General features: G+C 46.5%; 1 protein-coding gene across 3 annotated transcripts in view; it reads right to left on the bottom strand.

Annotated features, from left to right (window-relative positions):
• The window catches only part of Lcmt1 (leucine carboxyl methyltransferase 1), a 58827-nt gene extending 49606 nt beyond the window's left edge, over window positions 1-9221 (bottom strand). For 2 of the 3 annotated variants that reach the window (XM_013504899.1, XM_005405127.2), the window contains exon 1: window positions 8927-9221. In XM_013504899.1, the coding sequence (XP_013360353.1) occupies window positions 8927-9039 (113 nt within the window). In that variant the 5' untranslated portion in view covers window positions 9040-9221. The remainder of the gene's footprint in view (window positions 1-8926) is intronic. The other variant, XM_005405126.2, reaches the window with a different exon arrangement.
• Between the last annotated feature and the right edge of the window lie 2214 nt (window positions 9222-11435).

Raw genomic sequence — 11435 nt, 5'->3', positions numbered from 1 at the left:
AAAAAAAAAAAAAAAAGTATCTGGTGAAAGGAAAATAAAAGAGACCAAGACATGGCAGACATTCCAAGTTTCCCTTCTGTCAGAGTATGTGCGTTTCTTGTGCTGTTGTAACAAAATCTCTAACACTGAATAATAGGAACTTGGGGGGGGTGGTCACTGTGGAATTATACCCGTAATTCTAGCACTGTGGGAGGCTGAAGCAGAAGGATCACAAATTCCAGCCCAGCCTGAGCAACTTAGTAAATTAGCAAGCACCTGTTTCAAAATAAACATTAGAAAATAAAAAGAACTAGGGATCTCAGGGTGAAAGCTCTGAGTCCAATTCTCTAGTACCTCCAAAAAAAAACCAAAACTGTTTTCTCAGCATCCTTGATGTATGGCCAAGACCGAGGCTTGCTGTGTGGCATGGGCCTCCTTGCTGCATCCTCACATGGCAGGAAGAGTGAGAAAAACTCACTCTCCAGCATTTGTTTGTTTTCTGCAGTGCTGGGGACTGAAGCCAGGGGACTGGCACTGAGCTACATTCCTAGCCCTTTTTATTGGAACTTGCAACCCTCCCGCCCAGCCTCCCAGAGGGCTGGGGTTACAACTACCTATGCATCACCACTCCTGGCCCATAGCTCTCTTTATAGTGGCATGAATCCACTTGTGAGGCAGAGTCTGAATGACCCAAAAAACACCCAAAGGCCCCACCTAGGAACACTGCTGCCTTGGAAATTAACGTGTTTCCAACACACGAACTTGGGAGGACACTTTTAGGCCACAGCACCCTCCCACTTCTACTCAGTCCTTCTTGTTTAATGCTATGGTTTGTGTCTTGATGTTCTCCCAAAGCCTGGTATGCTCAGAGGTGGGACTTTTCAGGGGTGGCTGGATCTAGGGCGTGAGACACTGGGATTAAGGGTGCGTGGTGCTAAATCAGCCCACTGATTGGAACCAGCACAGTTCCAGGTGGCACCACCCAAGAGGCCGGTGGCCTGGATGGGACAAAAGGTAAAGGCTGCTGCTTCCTGCTGCCTTGTGTGCCTGCCATACCACGGAATGCTTCTCTTCTGTGATTCCCCTCTGCCATGCCACCCTGCATTGGAGCCAGCTTACTATGGACTGAACCTCTGCAACGTGAGCTGAAATAAAGCTTTCCTCCTTTAAGTCTGGTTGCTGGGTATTTTGTCTTAGCAACAGGAAAAGTAATTAAGAAGACTTCAATTTTGTTTGAGGCATTAGGATGCCCTATTACAGACTTTCCTGACGAGAAGGGGCAGACTCGAGACTTGCATCACTTGCTAGTATTCCTTTCCTTCCCTGTTTCCTGAAGCACGGCCACCCAAATGGACTAGGAGAATTGTGATATTCCCTTACCAGAGGAACAAGCTCTGGTAGCTCTGACTAAATAATTTTATGAGTCAGTGTTTTGGATCATCAAAATGAAAAAAAAGTAATTACAACTGCTAAGTCAAAGAGGATGCATGCACTGCTATGTAACCATGTAAGAATTTAGTATGTAATACATACTGTACAAAGCAATCCGTCAAATCAGTATGCAAAGACAGATAATAATGACTGGAGACAAATGAAGCTAACATGGTGACTTTGTAATATATGGTAGATAAATGATTGAAATACAAAAGAAAAATCATAAAAGTACTTAAAGAAACTGTTCTAATGATTAGAAATGGTACTTCCAAGGATTACGCAAAACCTATAACAGTAAAGGTAAAGACTGTCAGATTCTGTATCACAAAGATTTACAGCCAGGCTCAGTGGCATATACCTGGAATCCCAGCTGCTCAGAGCGCTGACACAAGAGATCACAAGTTCAAGTCTAGCCTGGGCAACTAAGCAACGCCCTATCTCAAGCTCAAAGAACAAGTGGTGATGAGGCTGTGGGGTTCAGTGCTCTTGATCCAATCCCAGGACTACAGTTAATACCTACAGATACAGAGACTGACGGACTTACAACTTCCACTCTCATGAAATGCAACCAACTAATTAGACTGGCACTTATGCCTGAGCTTTACAGAAGATACTGCCACACCGGGAAGGCGAAGATGTTACTCTCACTACTCTCACAGGTAGTTTTCAAAATTTTAGCCAGTGCAATTAGACAAGACAAAATAGAAGACCAACAGGAAAGGACAAAGTCAAATTAGATGTGTTGGCAGATCGTATGATTCTATACTTAGAAGTACGGATTCTGTCAGAAGACTTTTAGAGCTAATAAGCAAATCCAGTAAAACAGCAGGATATAAAATCAATGTTTAAAAAATCAGTAGCTGTTCTATATATCAATAGTGGACTAGCTGAGAAAGAAATCAGGAAATCAGTTCCATTAAGAATAACTGAAAAAAAAAAAAAAAAACCCTAAGAATCAATCTAATCAAGGAGGTAAAACACCTCTACAATGAAAATTTCAGAACACTTAAGAATGAAAATGAAGCTGGGCGCAGTGGCACATGTCTGTAAGCCTAGCCCTGGGGAGACTGAGGCAGGAGGATCACGAGTTTGAGGCAAGCCTAGACTACAGAGTGAGTTCAAGTCCAGCCCGAATTACACAGTGAGACACTGTGTCAAAAACAAAAACAAACGAAAAAGGTGGAAAGACGTACCAAGTTTATGGATTGGCAAAATTAACGTTGTTAAAATGGCCATATTACCAAAAGCTCCCTTTAGATTAAATGCTATCCCCATCAAAATACCAATGACATTCTTCATAAAAACAGGAAAAAACAGATGAATGTGATGAGGCACGCCTCCTGGTTACCTCACCCACCACACTCTGCTCCACCCGCCTTCCCACCCTCACGCCCGTCAGTGGTCCACGAGCACTCCCTTGTGTTTGTTCGCTTCTGGATCAGGAGTATCTAGAACAGCGCCTCCATAAACCAAGCAGCCACTCGAGCATGCTGAATGCATGCACGTGAGACGCCGCGAACTGACGCGAGCCGCTCAGTCAGGGAGGGCGGGAGGAGTGCTGGCTGCAGAGAACCGCGTGCTCAATGGCACCAAGGACAGAGCGCAGAAGAGAGTAGAGTAGTGTGAGGAGAATCTGAGGACCCATGACAGCGGGCAGGGCCCTGTAGACTGGGGGTGAACTTTGGTCTTTTCCAAACAGCAGCAGGAAGCCATTAACCTAGGGAGTGACAGGATCAAGTGAATCTTTACGTAGTGCTGGCTTTGCAGTGAGATGACTGGGAGCAGTCAGGCGACTGGGAAGCGCCGGAGGCCAGCGAGTGCCCGAGCTCAGGTCAGAGCTGAGCCCACCCTGGACCGAGGAGCCAAAAGCGGACGGATGTGGAAAATAGGAAGTAAATTACAGAAATACTCGTGGGGTACAATCAACAGGTCTGAATGGCTGATCACTAGAGGAAGGAACGTGAAAGGGCACCCACCTAGTTTATGTGTGAGCTGGAAGGGCAATGACACAGTCAGTGTGTGAAGGGCTGGGGGTGGCAGAAGGACGTGAGAAGGTGATCTAGGGTACAGGTTGGGAAGCCCTGATCTGAGCTCGCACGGAGACATCCCGGTGGACACTTCCAGTTGGCAGTCAGATGTCTAGGCTTGTGGTGGATTCACTAATGGTCAACTCACAGCACCCAGCTAAACTGAATCAGCACGGTGCTGGGGGTGGAAGGCCCGCCTGAGGGCTGCTGCAGCAGCAGCATGAAAGGAGAACTGGAGGGGAAGATGGGGTGCTGTTGTTCTCCTGGAGAAGCTAGTCATGATGGTTTTCCTTATATCAACTCAGCTGTTATCGTCGGAGAAGCTTGGGACCTTGTCACTGAGGATGGCTGTGGTTCTCTTCAGGGGAGCTCTGCTCCTCGCTTTGAGCTTCCTGGCTCCAGTGCAGACCCCTCACCCTGCTGGCGCAGACCTTTCTTCCTGTTGGTGCAGACTTTCTAGCTTCCATCACTGACCTTTGGGCCTTCCCCGTGCAGGCCCTTGATACAGACTTGCATGTGGGACACTGTCGTGGGCTCTTGGCCTCCACTGGATTCATAGAATAAAAGACTATGGGCTCTAGGTCTTCAGCTAGACTCATGCAGGAACACCGCCGAGGGATCCAGCCCACAGCTGGATTCTTTGCGTCTCTAATGCGTGGACAGATCTCCGGCACCCTTTTGCACTTGGCTCTTTGGGTGAACGTTATCAAATAATCCTATAAATTATGTCCCCTGTATTAAGTTGTTTCCCTAGCAAGGGAAACAATTGACTACAAGGCAGGAGCGACCAAAACATGCAAAGGTGCGGGTGCAGCATGGCATGTAGCACAGGGCAGATTTGTGCCTGGTGGCTCACAGGGCACGGAAAGATTTTTAAAGAGTCACAGGAAAAGGTCTGTGATTCCGAAAACTCACCCTGGCCAGCAAGTAGAACAACAAGGGATGAGTAGAGTAAGAGATGGAGTGAAGGAGCAGAGGCTAAGCAAGAACTGGAGCCGTGGGGAAGAAAGAACACTGTCCCGTCTGTCACCACCCACCTCACACACACACAACTACCGCAGACCATGCTGGAGTAATCGGTTCCCCCACTTCCACAATCCTGAAGACAAAGCCACACTCCTGGAGACCATCCATGACTCAGTCTTCCGACCACCTCCTCCGACTGCCCAAGTCCCTGCCCCAATTCACCGCCCTGCCTCAGTTCCACTGCCTGGCTCGGGCCACGCGCTTCTGTCTAGCAATTCCCTGTGCATCTTCTGAAGACTCACTTCTTACACTATGAAGGCAGAAAAACAGCCCTGCCACCTAGGAGCCGGTCTGCTCCCCGGGCCAGGCCTTCACCTGGTGGGCAGCAGGCCCAGCAACCACATGAGGCCACGATGTCCTCCTGCTGGACACAAACAACCTTGCAGACACCAGCACAGGACACTCTGCAACAGTGGTAAAGTGACACAAAACAGGGGCACTTCACAACTTTGTATACACAGATAGAAACAAGGTCACTACGCCACCCACAAAATACCAAACGCCCTCCCTCCCAGCTGATGAGTGACCATGGCTTCTTCATGATTTAGCTTCAATGCTACTCTAGCCAAACCTCCTTGCAGACAAGACTGAGTGGGCTACCCCACCCAAGATTGGTCCCTGCGTCCTCTTGGCCAGGTGTAGGTTTGGTGGGTCCTAGGCAGAGTAGAGAGCTGACCAGAGGCACTGCATGATGGGCACAGTCAAGTGGGGGTCTAAGTCTGTCTTGTGTTGCTATAACAAAATACCTGTGGCTGGATATGTTATGAAGTAAAGGGGTGCATTTACCTTCCAAATCAGATAGTTGTACAGTTAAAATACAAAGTACCAATTTGGGAAAGGCCCCCGGCCGCATCAGAATGTGGAGGAGAAGCACATGGGAGAGGGCATATAGAGAAGACAGCAAGGAGAGGCGCCAGCCTTGTTTATATCAGCCACTCTTACAATAACCAATCAAGTCCCATAGGAGCACAAACTCCCTCAAGAAATGCATTAATCCCTCTTGTTGGGCATGGTGGCACAAGCTTGTAATCCCAGCACCCAGGAGGCTGAGGCAGGAGGCTCACCACGAGGTTCAAAGGCCAGCCTGAACTAAATAGCAAAACTCTGTCTAAAAAACAAACAAAAAGCAATTCATTAATCCCTCTTAAAGGCCCTAACGCTTCTCCAAGGTACCGCTTCTGAACACAACCACACTGGGGACCAAGCCTCCACATGTGCTTCGGTGGGGACAAATCATATTCAATCCACAGAAGGGGGTGAGCCAAGTCAGCTACCACAGCCAGTGTTCAGCTGACACCCACTGTAGCATGTTAGCTAGTAAGCACAAACCTAACACATCCAATTAGAAAAGTTCTAGTAACCTGATCGAGAAAGAACACGGTAACAGGAGTTATGTTGTATAACACAATAGAGATATTTTTGTATTAAAAAAAAGAAGTTCTGGTAACAAGAGTTGAGGACCACGACAATGATGACAGTAACAACCAACCGTGAACAAACACTGCTGGGAACAGTCTACGTTCTACCTTCATCACAACTCACACGGCTTCACCACCGTCCCCCCAAAGAGCTCTGTAACGAAGGAGAGAGCAACTAAAACAGGAATAACAGGACTGTTGGTTCCTGGGGAAGCCGACTAGCTTTTTAAAAGTTATTTTAGGAATTTTTATGATAGTTTATTATAGTTTAACTCAGGGTGGCAGGAACCAGCCAGACCCATGGTTCCTATATATATATATATTTAGTGACTTCCAACTGGAGGAAAAATCAAAACTAATAATTTTATTCAGGGCTTTCACTCTGTGCCAGATCCTGTGCTAGGAGCTTTGTGTCAACTGCCTCATTTAACCCTCACACCTAAAAGGTGGGTTACCCTTGTTAGCCCCATTTTAAAGGTAAGAAGACGGAGGCAAGTAGAGTAATTTGCCCATCATTCCTGCAAGGTATCATTAGGTAGTATCATGGCTTTGAACAAGATTTAAGAGTTTAATGTGTCAAAGTGAAGAAGTTGATCACAATACCATGGAAACTGAAAGACAGTGAACACAAAGTGTTAGGGCCTTTAAGAGGAATTAATGCATTTCTTTTTGGGCTTTTTGAGACATCTTGCTGTGCAATTCATTTCCTAAAAATTAACTTATGGATTCTCACACTGCCTTCAAATATTTTCACAGAAAAATCCAAAGCAGAAAAGCTTTGATGAAATCCACCCAGATGGCAAACACCTGTGGGTCTTTATAACACAGGACTTATCCCAGAACATCTGATTCAATAGTCTAAAGCAGGCTCTGAACATCTGTATTTTTTTTAAGACGGTGTTTTTTGTTTTGTTTCTTTGTACCGGGATTCGAACTCAGGACCTTACGCTTGCCAGGCAGGCGCTTGTGCCGCTGAGCTAGATCCCTGGCCCTGTATTTCTTTAAAAAAGCTCCATAGGCTATGCAGATGCGCAGTTTAGTTGGGAACTACTGCTTGACAGTCTAAGTAGCTCCAAATCGACCCTCCCCTATGCCGTCCAGAATTTCGAAGATGCAGAGAGCATCACAGAACTGCAGCACAGAAGAAATTATAAAAACCACCCAACAGAGATCGTGAGAAGGCATGCTCCAGTTATACTATGTCTTTGTTCTTTGTGTCTGAACTATCTTACAGTTCATTTACTTCTTTGAAGTGAGCTTGCCAAAGGGGGAAAAAAATTACCAAGATTTGTTAAATTATCCTGACCCTAATGGCTGTGAAAATGATTCAATACAAATTTTCTTAGCACATGGCACTGTGTATGAGAAAAAAAATATTTCTGATTTAGCAGTGCCACAGATGCTATCAACAGCAACTGAAAGCTGGAGGAGAAATGAAAGTAAATGCAATCCCTTTAAATTTACCCATCTCGCCCAGGATATAGTTCAGTGGCACAAGCGCCTGCCTGGCAAGCGAAAGGTCCTGAGTTTGATTCTTGGTACCAAAAATAAATAAATAAATTCACACATCTCACTGGGGACTGCCTGGAGGCCCTTGCTACTTATTTAATCAACCACCACTAACATCTACTACATGCCAATCACAGCTCTAAGTGCTCTACTAATATTAAGTACCATTGAAGCTGGGTGTGCTAGTGCACACCTGTGATCCCAGCACCCTGGGAGGCTGAGGCAGAAGGATTCTAAATTCAAGTTCACCTTGGGCAACATAATGAGGAGGTCCTGGGTTCAAACGCCAGTACATGCCACAAAAATTAAATAATCAATTAATCACTGTTGAATCTTCAAACCCATCCAGGAAATGAGCCTTATCCCCATTTTACAGACCAGAAAACTGAAGAACAAAATAGGTTAGGAACTTGTCTGTGTATAAAGCTAATACATGGAAGGAAGCACTTGGGAAGCTGAGGCAGGTCTGTCACCAGTTCAAGGCCAGCGGTGGGGACGGAGGGGGGGTGGTAAATACAGAGTTCAAGGCCACCTATATACGAAGGCCACTTCTAAACAAATAAATAAACAGATGGATAGATGGCTGGCTGGCTGTCAGGGGTCCAGCTGGACAGAGTGATTCCAGAGCTTACACTCTTAATCACTATGCTTGGTCTCCAAGAACCCACCAAAAGTGGAAGGAAGGCTTCAACCAAAACTTTGGTGTGCCCCGCCTGCACGATCCCTCCCTGGCTCCCATATACTTCCCCCATTTCCAGGGCATTCTTTCAGTTGCTCTTCACAGTCCCTACCCCTCCCTTGCTGTGCCTCAACACTCTCCCACATCCCCATTTTTAAAAAGGCTTTTCTTCTCCGCTTAACCACCACTATCTAATTTTAATGGCACATTACGTCTCCTACATCGCAACACAAAACTCTAATTACTACTTCACAAGTAACTATTGGTTTCCTATCTTTCCCAAGTAGGCTGTGAGTACCAGGATGTCCCACACCACGTCTGTCCTGAACACCACGCGGCATTCCCAACCAGTGCACAAAGCAATCTCCCACGAAGTGTGTTAAATGAACAGAGGTTATACAAACCTCATGGTTTCCCTCCTTGAGGCAGACTCGCACTGGCCATGCCCCCACCACCACCACCTGTTACTGCACTAGCAGAAGCCTCGGCGTGGTGGTGGCGCTGTAAATAAGCATTGTGTAGCCTGGACCGGTCACCTCTCCTTTATGGGTTCGAGTTTCAGGCGCACACTGGGGATCCCGCCACCCCGGTAGAATTTAACCTAAGGAGGAGGGGAAATCTGATTTCTCATAACCCATCAAAGCTGTAAGACTTCACCTCCACGAAGGTCTAGCTCCCGCTCAGGGTACGCTCACGTGCCGGCACACGGCACAGCCCAAACATTACTGCCTAAGGAAATGGACCGCGCGGCGCCCTCCTCGCAGGTATGAAGGGGAGCTCGCTGGAAGGGGCCGAGGCGCTCCTTTCGGGTGCCAAGCGTACCCCCGGACACAGGCCTGCCTCCGCCGACGCACCTCTTGCACACAGAAGCATCCTCGCAGGTGCCGCGCACGCCCTCGTCGTCCGTGTCGCGGCTGGACGTGGAAGTGGAGCCGAAAGGGGACGACTCCCTCCGGCTAGCGGCCATGGGCGTGGAGATGTCGGGCTGCCGTGCGCTCCAGGCACAGGGAAACGGGGTCGGCAGGCACAGGGGCAGGGAGCAAGCCACAGAGAAGCCGGGGCCGAAGGACTCGGGCGCCTCCCGGCTCAGCTGGAGCGGCTCAGTGACCCCGCCCCCGTGGGCTGCCCCAGCAACCTTCCGGCTGATTGGCGCCTCCGCTGCGGAAGCTTATTGGGCGGTTTCTCCGCCCCCTCAGACACTGGAGCTGTTCATTGGGAGGCTCCTTTAGCTCCGCCCACATGACCCGGATGTGTGCCGAGGGCGAGGAAACTGAAAATGACCTAAAAGGAGCGCAATGCTTTACGGGAAATGTAGTCTTGGATGTTTTGGGAGACATTCTGATTTCGTAGCTCTGGCCATGAAATTTTATGGATATTATAAAATTATAATTTATAATTAAATCAGGCAAAAGAGCTAACAACAGGCTCTTTAGCACTGGGGAGAAAGGTGGAAGTTGTTAAATTGCATCCGGGCCTTCGTGTTACTCAATTTAACAAATTTTGAGGTGGCTGACACCTGTTAGGTCCTGTTCTAAGGACTTCGTACATGAAATCGCCTTTGAAGTGTTGTGAAGAAGGTAGTAGTTAGAAAACCAGTACAGTAGAAAATATGAAACAATGAAAAATAATTGGAGGTACCCAGTGCAAGGTGGCTGAATTTCAGAAATAACGAAATTTAGTGACAGAAAGACAAGCAAAAAGAATACTGTTTACGGAAACATATGTACTTGGTGAAATATTATACAGGAAGCAAAGGAATGAGTAGGGAAAAACAGGAATCTGGATACTAAGAATGAGTCACAGGAGGGCAGAGAGTGGGACTGGGAAAGGAATTCACAGAAATTCTTCAATTTCTCAAATGGGAGTGGGTTTCGCACGTTTGTTTCATTATTATTCATAACATTCAAAATGTTCATTACATATATCTTATATGGGGTTTATTTTGAAGTCAGCTACATTAAGAAGTGTGTTTGTATATATTGTTTTATCGGCCTTGTGTTGGGATTAGGGAAGTGATACACTCAAACTTCAAGAATTATGAATCGCACCCATTTTTTAAAAAAATAAAATAGTTCTTAGGATGATAGTGCACATTCAAGCCCCAGCACTGAAAAGCAAAACCAAACCAAACACAGTACTCTGTGGGTCCGTAATCTCAATTGACTGGGAGGCTGAGGCAGGAAAATCACTTGACCCAACAGGAGTTGAAGCCAGCGAGGGCAACACAACAAAACTTTGTCTCAAAAATATTTTAAAAGAAACTCAGGACACACATCTTGGGGAGGGTTAGATAGGTCATGCTTCCTTAGTATTCCATTAAGAGACAAGTGTGCATTGATACCCAAGATAGGAATGATTGTGAGAAAAAATTTTTTTAAAATGACAGTGGGATCTGAATGTAACCAGGTTAGCACTGGAGTGATCTCTGACCCCCCCAAAAAGGGAACTTTCTTTTAAATTCTCTCAACTTGTATTTTTTTACATTGTTCACCACTTTCCATAGATAAGGATTGGGCAGTCACGTATTTTATAATTTTTGAATGGTAACACAAATTAATGTTTTACACAAACACTTAATCCTCATAAAAACTAAAAGCATTCCACACACTGCTTGAGGTACCCTTTGATCACAGCCTCTTATCCTGTCCACACCCACCCTCACAAGAGGCCACCGCAGTCCCTACAGCACTTTTCTAAGTGAAACCATTAAGAATAGTTTATGAAATTTAAAAGAGATTAAAACTGAAAACAAACGTGAGTTTTTCTTTAAAAGCCCGTTTTGTGATAAAGGACACACACAGGGTCTTCGTTTTCTAACTTGAAAATCTTCCGTGCCATCTCTCACCGGTACCAGGTGACATTAGCAATGGTGTGCAGGTGGGCAAACTCTCTGAAACAACAGCAAAAGAGGATGCACAGTCCCACTAGGTTCAAGTCCAGCTGGGTTAATAAAAGACACAAGCGTAGAACACAGACCCAACTTCTTCTCCTGTTCGGTATGGATCCTGGGGACTTTTGCAAACCTTGTGGTACCTTTTTAGGCAGTTGCTTTTTGCCTGGAGAATCCAGAGGTTTATTGTCACAAGGAGAAAGGCTTGCTGGTGATGTAAGTGAATGAGATTCTATTTCTAGAAATTGAACAAAATGCCTGAAAAAGAACTCTTAAGCCGAGACTGCTGGTTAGGCTTCAGAGGTGTATGGATCCACCTCCATGGCACCTTCTCATCCATCTGGAGGCATCACCTTGGTCTTCATGAAACAACTGCTCCAGGGGCTGGGGATTTAGCTCAGCGGCAAAAGCGCCTGCCTGGCAAGCGCAAGGTCGTGAGTTCGGTTCCCGGTACCGGAGAAAAACCAAAAAAA

The sequence above is a fragment of the Chinchilla lanigera genome, unplaced genomic scaffold, assembly GCF_000276665.1.
Source record: "Chinchilla lanigera isolate Chin_1 unplaced genomic scaffold, ChiLan1.0 scaffold00092, whole genome shotgun sequence".
In the NCBI taxonomy this organism is placed as follows: domain Eukaryota; kingdom Metazoa; phylum Chordata; class Mammalia; order Rodentia; family Chinchillidae; genus Chinchilla; species Chinchilla lanigera.
The sequence above is the reverse complement of the archived record's forward strand: the minus strand, read 5'-3'. Positions and strand labels throughout refer to the sequence as shown.